This window comes from Phyllostomus hastatus, unplaced genomic scaffold, assembly GCF_019186645.2.
Source record: "Phyllostomus hastatus isolate PE091 unplaced genomic scaffold, TTU_PhHast_1.1 phas_scaffold_39, whole genome shotgun sequence".
Taxonomy (NCBI): domain Eukaryota; kingdom Metazoa; phylum Chordata; class Mammalia; order Chiroptera; family Phyllostomidae; genus Phyllostomus; species Phyllostomus hastatus.
The window spans coordinates 17829755-17850966 of NW_025334028.1; the positions used below are offsets into that span (position 1 = coordinate 17829755).

General features: G+C 35.2%; 1 protein-coding gene across 2 annotated transcripts in view; it reads left to right on the plus strand.

Annotated features, from left to right (window-relative positions):
• Nucleotides 1-21212, plus strand: part of SMARCAD1 (SWI/SNF-related, matrix-associated actin-dependent regulator of chromatin, subfamily a, containing DEAD/H box 1) — a 102340-nt gene that overhangs the window by 16234 nt on the left and 64894 nt on the right. For both annotated transcript variants that reach the window (XM_045820326.1, XM_045820325.1), the window contains 3 exons: nucleotides 1037-1214; nucleotides 8519-8687; nucleotides 12099-12165. In XM_045820326.1, the coding sequence (XP_045676282.1) occupies nucleotides 1037-1214; nucleotides 8519-8687; nucleotides 12099-12165 (414 nt within the window). The remainder of the gene's footprint in view (nucleotides 1-1036; nucleotides 1215-8518; nucleotides 8688-12098; nucleotides 12166-21212) is intronic.

Below are 21212 nucleotides of genomic sequence, written 5' to 3' on the forward strand. Positions count from 1 at the left end.
GGCTTAATCAACAGACATTTATTTTCCCCTGGGTCTGGAGGTGAGAAGCCTGAGATCAAAGTGTTGGCAAGTTTGGCGGCTTTTGAGGTCTTTCTCTTTGGCTTGCAGATGACCACCTTCTTGCTCTAACCTCATAGCCTTTCCTCCATGCAAGCACATCTTTAGTGTCTGCCTCCTAATAAGCACATCAGTCATGTTATGTTAGGGCCCCCACCCTAATGGCCTCATTTTAATTGCTTATCTCTTTAAAGGCCCTCTCTCCAAATACATTACCTGCTGTGGTACTGAGTTTTGGAATTTCCACATATGAATGTCAAGAGAACATAATTTAACCCATAACACAACCATTATATAAGACATAATGTTTATTGGATACTGGCTGTGTGCGAATACTGAACTAAATGCTTAATATCATCTGGTTTTATATGTAAATTAGCCCTGTGATTATTAAGCATCTCAAGTTTACATGGGAGGACACTTAGGCTTAGCCAGGGGTATCTGACCTTTTGGTGTCTCTGGGTCACTGCAAGAAGGGTTGTCTTGGGCCACCCATTAAATATACTGTGACACATAATCACCAAAAAATCTCAGTGTTTTAGGTAAATTTACAGTTTTGTGTTGGGCGGCATTTATGGCTGTCCTGGGATCACGTGGCCCACAGGTGTCAGGTTCAACAAGCCTGGTTAAGTAACCTGGCTGAGAGACAGGATTGAAATTCAAGTCTTTCGGGCTCTAGTGTCTGTGTTCTGTTAGGTAAGAACTGAACTAGGAGATAGAAGCACAGAGAGAAAAGGGTCAGAATATGAAACACAAACCTCAGTTTTGCCGTTTTCACTGGGGACTTGCTAGTAAATAATGTGTGAAATGGAAAATCATTTAACACCAGCCTTGATGGAAGAGTAATTTTTTCTTTTAAAAAGTGGTAGAAATTTTTGGTTTTAGAATGGAAACGGTGAATGAAGTTAAAGATATTTAGCACATGATTCTAATTATTTTCAAGTTGCTCAAAATGCCTTTCTCCTGTTTTCTTTTACAGAAGATTCTAGTGTTCCAGAAACTACAGTAAATGAAAGAAAACCGAGTATATCATATTTCAAGAATGAAGGAGGAATACAGTATATTGATTTGTCCTCTGATAGTGAAGATATTGTTTCTCCAAACTGTTCCAATACAGTTCAAGAGACAAAATTCAACAAAGACACAGTGATTATAGTGTAAGCAGCTTAAAGATTTATTATATTTGCCTATGTAAGAGTTTTTTTTGAGAAAAATTAATTTTAAATATTTTCCCCTTTTTTGACTTTTTCTTATTATATCTTTGTTATTTTTTTCCTAACTTAGAAATGTAGAGAGGTTGTGTGTATATGTGTTTCTGGATAGTAGTTATTTTCAGTAAGTTTAGTGGGCAGATTTTTTTTTAACTCTCCATAGATAAAAAAAATTATTTTAACAAATACCATTGTTCATTTATAATTGCCTTATGATTTGTTCTTTAGTCCCAGAGTCAAATAGTTTTAACATTTTTGGGGCACATTCTGTGGCGTAGCATGGGGTTTCTATTGTAGTCAGGTGGAAAGATAATTAAAAATTATCTTTAATTTTTAAAACATTAAAAATGCTTTATGTCAAATAATAGATACTGGGGCAAAAAGGGAAGGAAATAGGGAGTTCAGGGCCAGGGGTAGGCACATGGTTTCTTTTTTAAGATTTTATTTATTTTATTTATTTTTTGAGAGAGTGGAAGGGAGGGAGAGAAACATCATTCGCACACCCTTTCACACGCCCCCAACCTGGGATCTGGCCTGAAACCCAGGCATGTGCCCTGACTGAGAATGGAATCAGCAACTTTTTGGTTGGCAGAACAGTGCCTAACCTACTGAACCACACCAGTCAGGGCAGTGCATGGTTTCTTAGGAGCACAGTTAGTAAAAGGCTTCATTGAGAAGATGATAATTGAGTGAAGACCTGAAGGGGATAAGAAAGTGAACCATATGGAAAGGGAGGCAGAGAATGTATTCCAGGCATTGGAAATCACCTGTTCAATGGCCCTGAAGTAGTTTATGTCTGGCATTTTTGAGGGAAGTGGGGGGCAAATGGTGCAGAATGTAGGTACTGAAGTTACCAAGTAAGGAGTGGGGTAGAAGAGGGGCTTAATCATGTGAAACCCATAGGCTATTTGACTTTTATTCTGAATGAGATGGGAAGCTAATTGAGCAAAGGAGTAAAAACTATCTGATGTATGCTTAAAAGGGCTTTAAGGCTGTAGGGAGCAGTAGTAGAAGCATGAATATTGTTTTAATAATCCAGGCAAGAAATTATGGCGGCTTAGACCTGGCTAATACTTGTGGAAATGATGAAGAGTGGTGAGATTCTGATTATACTTTGAAGGTAGAGCAGAGAGGATTTATTGATGGACTTCATGTAGGATAGGAGAGAAAGGAGTCAAGGATGACCAGAAGATTTTTGGCCTGAGCAACTAGAAGGATGGAGTTAACATTGACTAAGATAAGAAGACGCTTTGTGGTGTCTTCCTTTTGAAGCAAAGATTCCGTCTTGAATATGCTGCAATTGAGAAGACTCTTTAGACATATAAGTGGAGATGTGACATTGGAGTGATGGGGAAAGATCTAGGTTGCGTACCTAATTTTAGGAGTTGCAGAATATAGAAGCTTTTCCTTTTTATTGAGTTTAAAGGGGTGGCCCTGGTTACAAAATTATACAGGTTTCAGGTGCACGGTTCCACAACACTTCATCACTACCCTGTATTGTATGTTCACCACCCCAGGTCAGATTTCAGAATATAGATTTGATATTTAAAACCATATGATTAAATGAAATCACCAAGGGACACTACTATAGCTGGAAAAGAGATCTCCTGATTGAAGGACTTAGGCCAGGGGAACTCCAGCTTTTAGGAACCTGGAGATGAGAAGAAACTTGTAAGAGGTTTTAAGAAGGAACAGTCCTGGAATTAAAGGAGAAGTCAAAAGGTTGTGTGATCAGAAACTATGTGAAGAAAGTTTTACAAGAAGGAGCAAGAGATTGAGACTGTCCACTGCTGATGATAAAGATTTCCTTTAAAAATGAACTTTTTGTATATAAACCATGATGAACATGCCTTTATCCTGAAATTCACTCTGAAATAACAAATTCATTCTGCATGGTTAATCTTGAAAATAAATATATTAGCCCTACCCCCAGTTTTTACTGTTTATTTTGAAAAGTTTTTGAACTTACTGAAAAGTTTCAACATTATAAACTAAGACTCATCCATTTCTCTATATTTGCATTATTACCTTCATAAGTAATAATTAGAATTATTATTGAACCCTTTATATCCACATTTATCTGGTAAGAATAATGTCAGTCTCTTAAATTACAAAAGTATGATTTCAAATTCAGAAATACCAGGTAACGTTGGTATAATAATGTTATCTAAATACATAGTCCATATTTAAATTTTACCAGTTAATCTCAGTAATGTCCTTTGTAGTATTGGTACTCAAGAGTACGAGTTTGTAAACAAAGTACTGATTTCTTCACCAAGAAAATCTTGTAATAATGTGTATATGTATCTTCTAGACTAAGCAATATGCTTACTACTATAGTTATTTTGCCTTCTGGTGTAAATTCCTTGTCTAGTCATGGACAGATAACAGTTGGAGTTCAAGGGCTAGCAGTGTCTTTGGACCATATTTTGAGTAGTACTTTAATAGTAATCCCCGCTGCCCGCCCCAGTATTATATGTTGTGTTTAGTTTGTCACTTCTCTTTAATCTCATTTACTCTGAAATGGTTTCTCAGCCTTCTTTCGTTCCTTACCATATTGAACTCTGAAGATAACGGGTCAGTTTTGTTTTGTTTTAGTATGTCTGAATTTGTACGCATCTGATGTTTCTTCATGATTAAATTTAAGTTAAGTGACAGAAATATTATATAAATGATTTGTGTCCTTTTCAGTGTGTCATGTTAGGTGGTACATTGACACCAGCCATTGTTGGTGAAATGAACTTGAACAACTCAGAAACCTGTTGGGTCTCCCCTATAACGTTACCATTTCCCATTTTCTAATGATTAAGTAATCTATAGGGAGATACTTTAATCCAAGTAATGATTCTGTTTCCTATCAGACTTTCAGTATTAGCATTTTTTGGCAGTTCTTGCCTGAATGGGTTATTACAATGATAATTGCAAAATGATGTTCTTATAACTCACTTTCTAGAACTTAATATTTTATTTGGTATTTTGTAAAGATTTTTCTCATTTTCCCCATTCATTTTTTATATAGTACATTAAATAAGAAAGTGGAATCATAGTTACTTATTTGTTCAGTGGGTTAAAACCCATTACTGTCATTATCCATTTTAATGTTCACATTGCTCAGTTTTGTCAGGTGAGGGCCTCTTTAGGAAGGCTATAGTTTTGAGAGGTTTCTATCATTTTTTGAGCCTGTCTCTTCTGACACAAGACTTGTACTATCCCTACTCTAGGTCTAAAATCAGAATTTACCATTTCTCCAAGTAGCACTGGTTTCTTTTGGAAGGAAATGGTATTTGGCAATGTGGGGAGTAGGTGTGTTCTTTCCTTGCTTTGAGTGAGGTGAGGTTTTATGTCATTACCCTTTCAGCAGAATGGGCTAGGAAATATGAGGAAGAGGGAGAATGTATGGATGATGTTTTTTGTGTTTTTAAATCATGAGTTTATTGTGGTACCTTCAATTCTAATCTACCACTATAAGGCTCTTCCTTGTCTTCCCTATATTTCCTTCTCTGACGGTGAGAACTCTGGCTTCCTCCAGTATCAGTGTATTTACTCATGGGCACAATTATTCCGTATACATAAAATAGTTTTAGAATTGCTGTAATTATACCACTTGGCAATTAGGCCCACGAGACAGTGTTCAAGATTTGTTTATAAGTTTTATTTTGTCTCTATATTGAGGGTAAATGATCATAGTACTTAGATTATTTACTTTATTTCTGTTATTCATTTGAAATATAGGTCAGTCTATTAATTTTTGTTTGTATTCCTTTTAAGGTTTTTCCCTTGTCCTTTTAAAAAATTTTTACTTTGGAATAATTAAAATGTTAACAAGGTTCCCAAAAATTAAAACTGTATATAGGGTGTTTTTCTTTAATGTATCTTTTTTTCTTCTTATTTCTAATTTTTATTTATTTTTAGAGAGGGAGGGGAGGGAGATAGAGAGAGAGAGAAACATCAATGTGCGGTTGCTGGGGGTCTTGGCCTGCAACCCAGGCATGTGCCCTGACTGGGAATCGAACCTGCGACACTTTGGTTCGCAGCCCGCACTCAATCCACTGAGCTATGCCAGCCAGGGCTCTTCTTATTTCTTACATGAGAAATAACAGACTATATACATACCTACATACATCCACGTATATATTCATATGTTCTTTATTTTATTCACTTAATAGTATACTATCCTGGAAATCATATCAATTTGTAGAAATCCTTGTTCTTTTTCACAGCTCCATAGTACTGCATTGTGTGAATGTTTCATAGTTATAATTAGTACTCATATATGAGTCATTTGGTTATCAGGGTCTCTTCTTAACCTGTACCCTGTTGGCAGTTTGGGTCGGGTCACATAATTCTTTGAGGGACTATGCTATACATTATAGAATGTTTAGCAGAATCCCTGACCTGTACCTATTAGATGTCAGTAGTACCTTTGTAGTCAAGAAATTAAAATGATCCCAGATATTGTCAAATGTCCCCTGAGGTCAAAAATCTCTCCCCTTTTAAGAAACACTGATGTAGACAATAGTCACAAACTCTGGCAGTTGATAAAATCTCCCAGGAAGCATTAATAGACCTGGAGGAAATGACAATAGATTCTAGGTAACACCCGCAGATTAAGAAAATGAACAAAAGACGAAAAGCCTTGGATAAGTTTTGAGAACACAGGCAGAGAGGTAATGAGAAAATCAGAAGTAATAATGTTGGAGAACCTGTGGGGTGATGGTAGGGGTGGGGTGGGACCAGATTTTCAAAGAGATTTGTCAACAGTATATGGAACCAGAGGAATAGATAATAAAAGGTTTTTATCCCATTCAACATTTTAGAGGGAATTAACGCTCTTAGGAACAGTTTCACCAAAGTGGTAAGATAAAAGATATAAAATAGAGAGTTGAGAAATATATAGGAAATGAAAATGTAGAAAATCAGTTTGATAAAATTTGTGAAAGACAGAAGAATTTGCTCATTTCACTGCAGTGCTCACAGTGCCTAGAACTGGCACATCAAAGTCATTGAATTAATTAATGCAGCCTTCAGCATATTGCAGACTTAGGAAGAAGACCTTAGGGAGAGAGAAAAATTGGAGAGAGAGGATAGCTGATAGTTACAGGGTCCGGGTAGGAGGTAGAAAGGCCTAGAATACCTTAGCACTGAGAGTGGATTTTGCCTTCAACAGAAGGGAATAGCTTTATTGGAGACTGGATAAAAGAACATGAAGTAAGGTCACCTGTTGTTCTTGTAGATTATTTTTTTATGATTATTAAAGTTTCAGGCAAACAATAATATATATTGAACACCCATATACCTACCGCCTAGATTTAACAATTAACGTTTTTTGTTTCATCTATTATTAACAATTTTCAACTTTTTAATCTCATGGCACATAAAATACTAAAATTTTTAGCACACCCAAAAATACATTTTTTGCCAATATGACAAAAAAATAGGTGTAATGTTGATTCATTTATACCAGATGGCTGTTGTTGGCTATTGTAATAATTTTATTCAACAACCTAAGGGAAAAGAGGTTAAAAATTCTTGCAGCACATTAGTGCTTGTGGCACACCTGTTGAAAATTTCTGATTATTATTGGCTGACATATATTAAAGTAAATAACAACAAAATAAAGTAAATTACAGACATCCCAACATTTCTTCCTTTAATACTTGGTTATACATCACCCTCCTCCCAAAAAACCAATACTGTTATCAATGAATAATTCTTTACTATCATTCCCAGTTTATATTCAGGTTTGATATGTTTTATAGCTATTTTTTTCAAACCAGGATCCCAACAAGGAATGTCACTGCATTTAGAGGTTATGACTCTTTAACTGCAAACTCCACTCACCTCCTCTCTTCTTTAAGAATTCTAACTATTTTAGAAGAAACAAATTTTTCCTATTGTTTCCTCATGATGGTATTGAATTTATTTCTCTATCACTTGTATTTCCTGTGAACTGGACATTAAATTCAAGGCATGATCAGATTCGTCATCAGCGTGAAAACTTACTCATCAAGAGACATATGAGTTTGTCCCACTGAATGGTCTTGAGCCTAATCACTGGTTTTAGGTTGTCCTGCAGAAGACAGAAGGTCCTTTGAAAGGGGTTGTCCAGGGCAGGAACTGTAAAAGGATTCAAACCTGATGCTTTTTATTTTCTCGATGAACTAGGAGACAAAATCAGATAGGAAGCATGAACATAGTGAGGCAAGTGAGAATCCAGAGTTGAGTACATTAGGAATGAGAAGTCTGGGTGTGATGGAAAGGGAGACAAATGTAATTGTCTTCAAATGTTGAAAGATAGGCATAGTGACAAAGGAAGAGATTGATTTTTGCCTTGTTACCTTAGAGCAGTTTCTCAGAGCAAGCAACGTTCAGGAAGTCAACCTAGAAGCTTAAAACACATATTCCTGTCAGTGCTCTAATAGATGCAGCTGCTTTGATGTGAATAGGCATAGATAAGTTACTAAAATACAGATCCTGGATATGTGTCTTAAAGAGAGCTGTCCAAAAATAGAACTAGCTGCATAGCAAAGTCTGCATTCTGATCTCCAGAATGTCTACCATAGTAGAAAACCAAAATTTCAAAATGAAATTTTTTTCAGGGGGCGGGAGAGGCAGATGTGTGAGTAAAATTTGGCCCCAAATGTCTTTTATATAGGCTAAACATATAAACTGAAATGGAACAGGATTAAAGGTAGTCGTTATAGGATGAAGCCCCATATGGGATAAATGTTTTTTGTCTGCTAAAGAAATAATTTGGTTCCAAAAATATTTTTTGTTTATGGCAGAGATTGGTGTTGATCGACCATTCCTCTTTTAACACTTGGATTCTAATCACCTAGGCTATGAAAATTCTTTATTCTTTGTATAGTCTTCATAATTTCTCAGGAGTAACATGACAGCACTCATCTGATATGCGGAGTGCAGGTGAGGAAGAGTAGGAAAGAGAAGGGGACATGCAATAAATGTATGTGTGTCTTGAAATAAATGCCAGGTATTTTGTTGTTCATTTTCATCCCAGCTTGGATAATTTGAGATGCTTTCAGAGTATGCAGATTTTGGGAATGTAGATTTATGAACGTAAACATTTTGAAATGAAAAAAAGTTGTTTTAATCTTTGACAACAGATACAGATTTTTTTAAATATTAACAACTGCAGATATGCTGTATTTCATATACATATATATATACATTGTTATAATGAAATAACATTAACAATACGTTAAAATTTTTTTCTCTGAAAATATTTTTAGTTCTGAGCCCTCTGAGGATGAAGAGTCCCAAGGCCTTCCTACTATGGCAGGTAGAAATAATGATATTTCAGAAATGGAAGACCTTTCGGAATTGGAAGACCTTAAAGATGCTAAACTTCAGACTTTGAAGGAACTGTTCCCACAAAGAAGTGACAATGATTTACTTAAGGTTTTACCTTTTTTTAGTAATTTGTTATTATAGCTGTAATGATGATTAAAATCTCTCCTGTACCTAGTGCATATTTAGTCGTTTTTATAAAGATACTTTATGTTTTAAGTTAATTATTAACTTTTAGGAAATAATTAAGGGAAATGCCAGAGATTTACTTGAAGGTCTTATTAATAGGTAAGGTTAATATTGGGTTGGCCAAAAAGTCCGTTACATTTTTTCCATAAAATAAAAGACACATTTTTCATGTCTACCACTTACTTATTGATTTGGATATTTTAGGTATGTTGGCTATCTCCCGCTATTGGCTTCTAGTGGGAAGAGGCCAGGGGTGCTGCTAAACACTTTCCAATGCATAAGACAGCCCCCACAGCAAAGAATTATTTGGCCATAATGTCAGTAGTACCAAGAAACTTCGCACATCATTTTTGATAGGTTCTATCAGTCACAGCACTTTTTCCATACACTGCATAAATCTTTTTGTGTGTTTCAGTTGTGTTTTCACCTTTCCTGAAAAAATAAAGCATAATATGCCAAAGATGTTGCATGTTTTCTTCGGTCTTCAATATTGAAATGGCTGCACAAAAATTCACCAATTTTGATAAGTTCTTTTAAATGCATGCTGATATGACAGCTGTCACAATACAGTCTAACAAAATCCTTTCAAAAGAAGTTAAAGACAACTAAGTACTACTAGAGCCATCATACAGAAAAAAATGTAACAGACATTTTGGCCAACCCAATATAGTAATATGAGTTTTCCTTAATAGCTTTCATACATAAGTTGTGAACTTTTGTGTGCTTGAATGGTATAAAATGGGGACATCGCCCCCCCAGTCTCATAAAGAACTCACAAATGTCAAGAGGCTTTTTATTTTTGTGATGACAAGGGGTAGGTCTTGATATTGTAGTGGGCACTAGCATACCATATAGGACATGCTTTTTCTGAAATCAATAGCTGCTCCTGAGCTGCAGCAGGATATGGCCATGTGATGATCAGTGATAGCCCATTTTTTCTCAGACATGCTAATTTTTGAAATGAAGTGAAAAGGATGGATTTTTATTTATTGTTGATCATCAGTTTAATATCTTTATTGAGACATAATTTAAATGTAATAAAGATCACCTGTGTAAACTGTGTAACTTAGTGGTTTTTAGTACATTTACAGTGTTATACAACTATCACTATAATCTAATTTTAGAGCATTTTAATCATCCCAAAAAGAAACCTTGTACTCATTAGCAGTCACTCTCCATTTCCCTCCCCAAGCCCTAGGCAGTCACTAGTCTCTGAATTTATAGATTGGTCTATTCTGGACATTTTATAGTGGGCTAATATAATAACAATCTTTTGTGACTGGTTTCTTTTCACTTAGCATAAGGTTTTGAAGTTCATCCATATTTATCAGTACTTCTTCCCTTTTTTATGATAACTAAAAAAAAAAATACCATTGGGGAAGCAAAAAAAAGTGTGAACTATGAGGGTGTTCTGGGCCTGCTAGTTTGGACTCTTAAATGTAAATTATTCCTATTTCCTGTTGTTTGTTTTTTATTTATAATTTTCTTCCTCCCTTCCCTCCCCTTTCTCTCCCTCTCCCCCTTCCCCTCCCTTCTCTCCTTTCCTCTTTTTCTTTGATTTTAGGTAGGGGGGAAGAGGGGGAGGAAGAAAAGGACAAAAACATCCATCACACCTTGATCAGGGACTGAACCTACAACCCATGTGCCCTAACCAGAAATTGAACCATCAACCTTTACATTTTGTGGGACAGTGCCCAACCAGCTGAGCCACACCAGCTGGGGTCAATTTCCTGTTATTCTTAGCATAAACCTTTTTTATCTTTTTCCCCCTCATATCATTTTGATACCTTAGTGTTAGTCAAAGGAAGTTTTAGTGTTGAGTGTATGCCTGGTGTGATTTCTTTTTTCTCTAGAATAAATCAAAATTCCTTTTCTAGAAGAAAAGAAATATAGCCATTAGTACAGTAGATACACAGGCTGCTTACAGTGTTGGTAAGAGCTTCCAACAGCATAAACACAGACTTCTAAAATATTCAAAGAAACCAATTTCAGTTAGAAATACTTTTTAGCTTTTTATGTGGTTCGGGGCAATTTATTTTTCTGTAGAAATATTTATGTCTAATTTTATCATTACAGTGGGAAAATAGGCTTGCTACACAGAATTGATTTGTATGTTTCATTGATCAGAAAGTTTTGGGATTTAGCATATCTTTCACTCCAAAGCAGAGTACTCTCTTAAGGTAATCTGGATTTCAAGTGATCCCTATCATTTCAAGGGCTTTAGACCCATATGAAACAATTCAGGTTACAAAATACAAATTTAGTCTTAGACTTGTTAAGAATATGCTTTGGCTATTTCTAAAAGGAGAAGGGGCTGTACAGGATATGTAAGGATCCAAGATTAATGAAACTAGTATAGGAGACAGCATTCTCATTTGATTGGAACGCAACTGATTTAATACAAAAATAATTTAAAAAGTAAGATCTTTCTAAAATAAATAACCCATTGATCCCTGACCAGTGTGGCTCAGTTGGTTGGGCATTGTCCTGCAAAGCGAGAGGTTGCCAGTTCTATTCCTGGTCAGGGCACATGCCTGGGTTGTGGGTTCAGTCCCTGGATAGGCCGTGTACCAGAGGCAGCCAACAGATGCTTCTTTCACATTGATGTTTCCCTCTCTCTCCCTTCCCTTCTGTCTATAAATAAATAAAATATTTTTAAAAATAACCCATTGAAAATATAGGAGATGTTAGCAAGAGAAAAATAGGGCATATTTAGTTTCTTTTGAGATCCAGAATGTTAACAGAACAGTGTAAAAATATACTATTGGAAATGTTAATTATGTAAGTAATATATTTTGAACAAATTTAAACAATTTAGAAACAAAGAACCCCCTTATCCCAGTCATCTTAGGAAGTATGGGATTTTTTTTAAATGACTGCTGAATTACAGCATGCCAAAGTCCACTGTTAAATGTCAATTAAAAAAGAATAATGTAAATGTCTGTTGGTCTCCCCCTCTCACTTCCTATTTCTACCCTTCCCTCCCCTGCACAGTCAGTGTCTGGAAACGTAAATGGAAGGTTTTTAAGGCTCCAGTGTACAATTCTGTAATTAAAATAACAAAAACCTTGAATATGCTGCATATGACTATGTTTTAATTTTTCCTTTGTAATGATAATGAGTAAATTTGATATGTTTTAAGATATACTTAGATAAGTTCAGACTTCTAGATAAACCAGGGTTTCTGGAAATTTGTTGTAGGACTCACTGAACTTAAAACTATGACATACATATTTCCTGACCTTATATATATTTAATATATTCTTTAATATTTTGATAACTAAAATAATTCTTAGTGTAGTTAAAAATATCAATCTCTTCTCATTCTGTTAGTTGATTGAATCAACCAGCACAATGGATGGAGCAATTGCTGCTGCCTTGCTGATGTTTGGTGATGCAGGTATGCCTGACCTATTTTCAAGCGATATTGTTTTATAACGTAATGTCATCTTCACATTTTTAATATTGTTCTATAATTTACCAAGTTCCTGCATGAATTCTTACAAGAATTTTATGAGGTATGAATAACTTCAGCTTTTTTTAGATAATGAAGTGACTTACCTGTGGTCATACAGCTACGTGGAAACCCAGTTTTCTAGGTTGATTCTAACCCCCCATCCCCTCAAAAAAGGGAAGGGGCAACTTTTCATTAGTAATTTTTCTTCTTTTCTACAGATCAGATCTCGTAACAGTGAAATTTGGAAGGTATATGTTTTTTTCCTAAGTGTCCTTTCTAATTACATTGTGATTTTATTTAAAGGTCTACAAATCTTAGTCTGTAGGAACATAATGTCTTGTGGAAAGTCCTAGCTCGTAATCAGCATTCCTTCATTTAGTAACTATTTATGCTCTGTTCTAGGCTTGGGATACAAAATAAATGCATTTGAAGGAACTTGTAATATAAAGCAATTTTTAAAGCAAATGCTATCCTGATTTTTTTTTAACTTGTACATACCAAACAAGTACTGTAATTTCACTACCAAAAAAGTGTTTAAGACGGGAAACCCATGCTCCATTAACCACATCTAAATTTGCTTTGTATCATTTTCAGCTTTTTCAGTGCTTATCCATGACCACTATGAAACACGCATACACTAGGTTATGAAATGTAAATACACTATTGGTTTGCATTTTTTAAATTAAATTTATTTGGGTAACATTTGTTAATAACATTATGTAAGTTTCAAGTGCACAGTTCTGTAATACATCATATGTATACTACATTGTGTGCTTATCACCCAAAGTAGAATCTCCTTTGGACGTCATATACCTTTATGACCTTTACCCTGTGTTAACTGCCACAGCATTGTTTGTGAGTTTGTTTTGTTTGTTCGCTTGTTACTTTCTGTTTTATATCCCACGTATGAGTAAAATCATACAGGCTTTGTTCTTTTTCATCTGACTTCACTTGAGAGAGCAGATACTCTAAAGATCCATTCATGTTGTCACAAATGGCAATATCTCATCCTTTTTATGGCTGAGTGGTAGTAGTCCATTGTGCAGTATACCAGTATATGTACCATGCATTCTTTATCCAGCTGTTTATGGAAGGACACTTGGGTTGTTTCCATGTCTTGGCCACTGTGAATAATGCTGCAGAGAACATAGAGGTATATATGTCTTTACAAATAAATGTTTTAAAATTGTCAGTAGATTACCAAAAGAGGGATTACTAGATCATATCGTAGCTCTATTTTTTGGGGGGAGAGGGGAGGAACTTTCATAATGTTTTTCAGAGTGGCTATACCAATCTACATTCCCACCAGCAATTTATGAGGGTTCCTTCATATTTTCCCCAACACTGGTTATTTCTAGTCATATTGATAATAGCTATTCTTTTTTCTTTTTAAGATTTTATTTATTTATGTTTAGAGAGAGGAGAAGGGAGAAAGAGAGAAACATACATCAGTGCGTGGTTGCCTCTCACACACCCCCTACCTGGGACTTGGCTCACAAGCCAGGCATATACCCTGAATGGGAATCGAACTGGCGACCTTTTGCTTTGCAGTTAGGTGCTCAGTCCACTGAGCCACACCAGCCAGGTCTCAGTAATAGAGCTGTTCCAACAGTTGTGATGTGTTAACATACTGTGATTTTGATTTGCATTTCCCTCATAAACTTTTGAATTTGAGCTTCTTTACATTTATCTGTTGGGCATGATGTGTTTTCTTAAGGAGAGGTTCCAATTCAGCTCCTTTGCCCATTTTTTAATTGGATTTTTTATTGTAGTTATATGAGGTTTTAAAACATATTTTGGATATTAGTCCCTTATTGAAGGTCTCATTTGCAGATATCTTCTCCCATTCATTGGTTGCTTTTTTTGTTTTGTTGGTGGTTTCTCTTAATGTAGCTTTTTACTTTGATGAAATCACATTTATTTATTGTTGCTTTTACTTCTCTAGCATTTGGGGTCAAGTTCATAAAAACCTCTCTGAGAGCAAGGTCCATAAGTTTAGTAATGGTGTTGTTTTTCTATGTACTGTATTTTTTCAGGTCTTATATTTAAGTTTTTAATCTATTTTGAGTTAATTTTGTGGATGATACCAGATAGAGATCTAGTTTCATTCTTTTGCATGTAGCTTTCTAATTTTCCCAACACATTTATCAGAGGTTTTCCTTTTTTCATGGTATGTTTTTGTCTCCTTTGTCAAAAATTAGTTGCCCATATATGTACAAATTTATTTCTGGGCGCTCAGTTCTGTTCCATTGGTATGCAAGTCTGTCTTTCTGTTAATTTCTTATTGTATTGTAATATAGTTTAAAGTCAGGGAGTGTGATACATCTGGCTTTGTATTTTTTCCTTCAGGATTGCTATAGCCATTCAGGATCTTTTGTGCTTCCATGCCGATTTGGTGGTTTTTTCTTTTATTTCTTTTAAAAATGCCATTCGGATTTTGATGGGGATTTCACTAATTAAATTTGTATATTGCTTTAGGTAATATGGCCATTTTAACTATGTTGATTTTTCTAATCTGTGAACATGGGATAGCTTTCCTTTGTGTCTTTAATTTCTTTCAACACTCTTGTAGTTTTCTGTGTTTAGGTCCTTCACTTCTCTTGTTTATTCCTAGATATATTATCATTTATGTTGCAATTGCAGATGAAATTTTCATTTCTTTTTGATATTTTATCATTATTATAAAGGAATGCAGCAGATATTTGTGCATTGATTTTGTATCCTGCAATTTTACTGTTTTTGTTTATTGTTTCTAAGTCTTTTGGTGGAGTCTTTCAGGTCTTCTATATATAGAATCATGTCATCTCAAAAAAGTGAGTTTACTTGTCCATTCCCAATTTGGATGCCTTTTACTTCTTTCTCTTGACTGATTGCTCTGACTAGGACTTCCAGTACTTAATGCTGAATAACAGTGGCGAGAGTATGCATCCTTCTCTTGCTCCTAATCTTAGAGGAAAAGCTGTCAGCATTGAGTGTGATAGTAGGTTAGGGTTTGTCATATGGCCTTCATTATGTTGAGCTACTTTCCTTCTATACCCATTTTACTGAGTGTTTTAATCATAAATGGATGTTGTGCCTTGTCAGATGCATTTTTCTGTATCTGTTGAGATGATCATATGATTTTTATCTTTATTTTGTTAATGTGGTATATCACATTGATTGATTTGCACATGTTGAGCCATCTTTGTGTGGAAGGACCACCCCTTGGTTGTATGGTATTATTTTTTAATGCTTTATTGTATTCAGTTTGCTAGTGTTGTTTAGGATTCTTGCATCTGTGTTCATTAGTGATATTTTGTGAGTGTGTGTGTTGTCCTCGCCAGGTCTTGGTGTCAGGGTAATAATTGGGGTCATAAAATGAGTTAGGAAGTATTCCCTCTTTTTCAATTTTTGGGATATTTGAGAAGGATAGGTATTACATCTTACATGAATGGTAGAATTCACTAGTGAGCCATCTGATCCTTGACTTTTGTGTTTTGGGGAAAGTTTTTGACTGTGTCAATGTTATTACATTGTAACTTAGAATGTTCTTACTGTTGACCAGTCTGTTTAGATTTTCCAGTTCTTCATGGTTCAGTCTAGGGGGGTTATATATTTCTAAGAATTTATCAAATTTATACTTCTTATGTTATCAAATTTGGTGGTGTATATCCTTTCATAGTAATTTTGTATAATTCTTCGTGTTTTGGTGGTGTTCATTGTAACGTCTCTTTCATTTCTAAGTTTATTTGAATTTTTTCTCTCTTTTCCTTACTGAGTCTAGACAGAGTTTGTCAGTTTTATTCATCTTTTCAAAGAACCAGCTCTTTGTTGCATTAATTTTTTCTGTTATTGTTGTTGTTTTTATTTTGTTTAATTCTGCTGTGATTTTTAGTATTTACCACTACTGACTTTTAGCTTCATTTGTTCTTTTTCAAATTCTTTACCTTCACATAAGTTTGTTTATTTGAGTTTTCTCCTGTTTCTTGAGGGAGGCCTATAATGCTATAAATTTCCCTCCTATTACTGTTTTTGCTACATTCCACAAATTAGTTATACTGTATTCTTATTCACATTTCTATCTATCTTTTCATTTTCTTCTTTGTTCCAGTAGTTTTTCAGTAGCATGTTGTTTGACCTCCATATATTTGGTACTTCCAGTTTTCTTTTTTGTAATTAATTTTCAATTTATGCTGTTGTGGTCGGAGAATATGCTTGGTGTGGTTTCTGTCTTAAGTTTATTGATACTTGTTTTGTTCCTAACGTACAGTCTTTCTCTGAGAATATTCCTCGTGCACTAGAGAAGAATGTATATTCTGTTGTTCTGGGGATGGAAAGGCCTTGTAACTTCTACAGTTAATGTATATTTGATCTGTAGTGCCACTTAAGGCTAATACTTCCTTATTTACTTGTATTTTCTGTTTGGATGGTACATTCATTGCTGTTAATGGGGTATTTAGGTCCCCTATTAGAATTGCACATTTGTTAGTTTCTCGTTTTAGGTCTGTTAGCTTTATATATTTTGGTGTTCCCAGTTTTGGTGTATATATATTATGTCTTGTTGATGTACTGTCACATTTATGATTTTTATCTTGAAAGCGATCTGATATAAGTACAGTTACACTCAGTTTTTCTGTGTATACCATTTGTTTGGAGCATCCTTCATTTTGAGTCTGTATTTGTCTTTAGCTGAGGTGGGTCTCCTGAAGGCAACACATAGTTAGGTCTTATTTTTTAATTCATACTGCCTCTCTGTGACTTTTATTTGTTGAGTTCAGTCCATTTATATTTAAGGCAATTATTGATATATGTAGAGTTCCTATAATAGTTTTATCTTTTGTTTTCTGCTCTGTGTTTCCATCATTTCTTTGTTTGGTGGTATTCTATGTTTTTTTTCCCATCTCCTGTTTTTGTTATGTGTCTCAATTCCAGCTTTATGTTTTGTAGTTAGTTACCTTTATTTAGGTTTATGTAAAAAAAAGTTTCATATATGCAGTAATCCTTTTTTTTCTGATTTCATCTTATGTTCCTTTGCCTGTGCAAGTTCAGTCTTTTTCTCCCTTCTTTTATGTTTTTGTTGTCATAAATTAGCCCTTTTTATGCTGTGTATTCATTTCCAGACTGTGGAAACAGTAGTGTTTTTTAGCTATTTTAACATTTAGATTATATTTAAGTATTTAATATCCTATTCTGAACAAGAGTTGCAATTTCCTGCTCTTGTCTGTCATCTTACAGTTTTGCTTCCTTTTTTCTTTTTTTTTTTTTTTGAGATTTAGTACATCAGTTGCTCTTAATCCTTTTTTTTTTGTAAGATGGTATCTTTTTAACTGTTCATATGTGTGTATATATACACAAATATCTTTTAAGATTTTATTTATTTATTTTTAGAGAGAGGGGAAGGGAAGGAAAAAGAGAGATAAAGAAACATTAATGTGTGGTTGCCTCTCTCATGCCCCCTATTGGGGACCTGGCCTGCAACCCAGGCATGTGCCCTGAATGGGAATCATCCAGTGACCCTTTGATTTTCAGGCCCGGACTCAGTCCACTGGGCCACACCAGCCAAGGCCATATATATATCTGTATATTTATAGATATATATATATCTTAAAAATATTTTATTGTTCATGCTATTACAGTTGTTGCACTTTTTCCCCCTTTGCCCCACTCAACCCAGCCTGCCCCCAACTTCTATAGTCAATCCCCTCACCATTGTCCATATCCATGGGTCCTTCATGTATGTTCTTTGACTAATCACTTTGCTTTAGTCAGTCCCCATCTCTCACCTTCTCTCTTAGAGCTGTCAGTCTGTTCCATGATTCTATGTCTTTGGTTCTCTTTTGCTCATTAGTTTATTTTGTTCATTAGATTCCTCTCATAAGTGAGATCGTATGGTATTTGTCTTTCACCACCTGGCTTCTTTCACTTAGCATAATAGTCTCCAGTCCATCCATGCTGTCACAAAAGGTAGGAATTCTTCTTTCTGCAGCATAGTATTCCATTGTGTAAATGTACCATAGTGTTTAATCCACTCATCTACTGATGGACACTTAAGCTGTTTCCAAATCTCGGCTATTGTAAATACTGCTGCTATGAACATAGGGGTGCATCAGTTCTTTTGAATTAATGTTTCAGGATCCTTACTTAGGGTATAATCTCAGCAGTGCAATCACTGTATCAAAATGCCAGTTACATTTTTAGTTTCTTAAGGAAATTTCATACTGTTTTCCACAGTGGCTGTACCAGTCTGCATTCCTACCAACAGTGCACTTGGGTTCCCTTTTCTCCACATCCTCGCCAGTCTATTTTGTTGATTTGTTTATGATAGCCATTCTGACTCATGTGAAGTGGTATCTCATTGTAGTTTTAATTGCATCTCTCTGATGGCTAGTGATGTTGAGCTTGTTTTGTTTTTAATATGTCTATGGGCCAACAGGAGGTCCTCCTTGCAGAATTGTCTGTTCAGGCCTTTTCCCATTTTTCAGTTGGATTTTTTGTCTTCCTCATGACAAGTCGTATGATTTCTTTATATATTTTGGGGATCAAACACTTGTCCAGTGTGTCATTGGCAAATATGTTCTCCCATACAATCAATTCTGTTTTTGCTTTAGTGATGATTTCTTTAGCTGTACAAAAGCTTTTTAATTTGATATAGTCCCATTTGTTTATTTTTTTTCCTCTATTTCCCTTGCCCTAGGAAATACATTGGCTAAAATATTGGTATGTGGAATATCTGAAATTTATCTGTTTTCCACTAGACTTTTATGGTATCATAACTTATGTTTAAGTCTTTTATCAGTTTTGAGTTTATTCTGGTGTATGGTGTAAATTGGTGGTCTAGTTTCATTTATTGGCATGTGTCATTCCAGATCTCCCAGTGCCATTTGTTTAAGAGGCTATTTATATTCCATTTTATGCTTCTGCCCTCTTTGTCAAATATTAATTAACCATGGAGACATGAGTTCATTTCTGGGCTCTCTATTCTGTTCAGTTGATCTATGTGTATGTTCTTATACCAGTACCAGACTGTTTTGATTACTGTGGCCTTGTAATACAATTTTATATCAGGTATTGTGATCCTTCCTACACTGTTATTCTTTGTAAGGATTGTTGAGGGTTCTCAGGGTCTTTTTTTGTTCCAGGTAAATTTTTGGAATATTTTCTTCTAGATCTGTGAAATATGCTATTGGTATCTTAATAGGAATGACATCAAATCTATAGATTGCTTTGAGTAATAGCAGAATACAAAGTCAATATTCAGAAGTTGGTAGTATTTTTATACACCAACAATGAACTATATCAGAAAGAGAAACTAAGAAAACAATCCCATTTACTATTGCAACAACGCCAAAAATATGAAGTAATACATAGGAAGACATTTAACCAAGGAGGTAAAAGGCGTGTACTTGGAAAAATATAGGACACTGAAGAAAAAAAATTGAGGAAGATACAAATAACTAGAATCATATACTGTGTTCATGGGTTGGAAGAATTAACATCCTTTTGTATTTTTGTTTACAGGTAGAATGGACTTTTTTAACATTAGATTTATTATAGTGTAGATCTTGTGGTGAATACCTTCAGCTTTTGTTTGTCTGGAAGAGCCTTTATTTCTCCTTTATATCTAAAGGATAATCTTGCTAGATATATTAATCTTGACTGGTGATTACTCTCCTTCAATATTTTGAATACTTGATTTCACTTGTGGCTTGTAAAGTTTCTGATAAAAATAAAAAAGATAAATTAATGGAATTTCCTTTATAGGATACAATCTTACGTGGCTACCTTGAGAGTTATTTCTTTGTCATGAGCTTTTGACACCTTTAATATGATGTGCCTTGGATAAGGCCTTTTTGCATCGAGATAATTAGGTGTTCTGTTACCTTCTTGGATTTGAGGGTCCAGCTCTTCCCATATGTTTGGGAAGTTCTCAATTTGATTAGGCTCTCTGTTCTTTTCCCTCTCTTCTTCAGGTATACTCATTATTTTAATGTTGCTCTTTCTTTTTTTTTTTAATATATTTTATTGATTATTCTATTACAGTTGTCCCATTTCCCCCCTTCTCTCCCCTCCACCCTGTACCCCCTCTCCCACCCACGTTCCCCCCCTTTAGTTCATGTCCATGTGGCATACTTGTGAGTTTTTTAGCTTCTACATTTCCCGTACTATTCTTGCCCTCCCCCTATCTATTTTCAACCTACATTCTATGCTACTTATTCTCCGTACCTTTTCCCCCCTCTCCTCCTCCCACCCCCCCCTGCTGCTAGCCCTCCATGTGCCCTCCATTTCTGTGGTTCTGTTCCTGTTCTAGTTGTTTACTTAGTTTCTTTTGGTTTTGCTTTAGGTGTGGTTGTTAATAATTGTGAGTTTGCTGTCCTTTTACTATACATGTCTTTTCTTTATCTTCTTTTCTTAGATAAGTCCCTTTATAATTTCATAAAATAAGGGCTTGGTGATGATGAACTCCTTTAATTTGACCTTATCTGAAAAGCACTTTATCTTCCCTTCCATTCTAAATGAGAGCTTTGCTGGGTAGAGCAATCTGGGATATAGGTCCTTGTCTTTCATGACTTGAACTATTTCTTTCCAGCCCCTTCCTTCTTGCCTGTAAGGTCTCTTTGGAGAAATCAGCTGACAGTATGATGGGAACTCCTTTGTAGGTGACTGTCCCCTTATCTCTTGCTGCTTCTAGGATTCTCTCCTTCATTTTTACCTTGGCTAATGTAATGATGATGTGCCTTGGTGTGTTTCTTCTTGGGTCCAACTTCTTTGGGGCTCTCTGAGCTTCTTGGATTTCTTGGAAGACTGTTCCCTTTGCCAGATTGGGGAAGTTCTCCTTTATTATTTGTTCAAATAACTTTTCCACTTGTTGCTCCTCCCCTTCTAGTACCCCTATAATTCGGATGTTGGAACGTTTAAAGGTGTCCTGGATGCTCCCAAGGCTCTCCTCGATTTTTTGAATTCTTATTTCATCATGCTTTCCTGCTTGGTTGATTCTATCTTCCTTCTGGTCC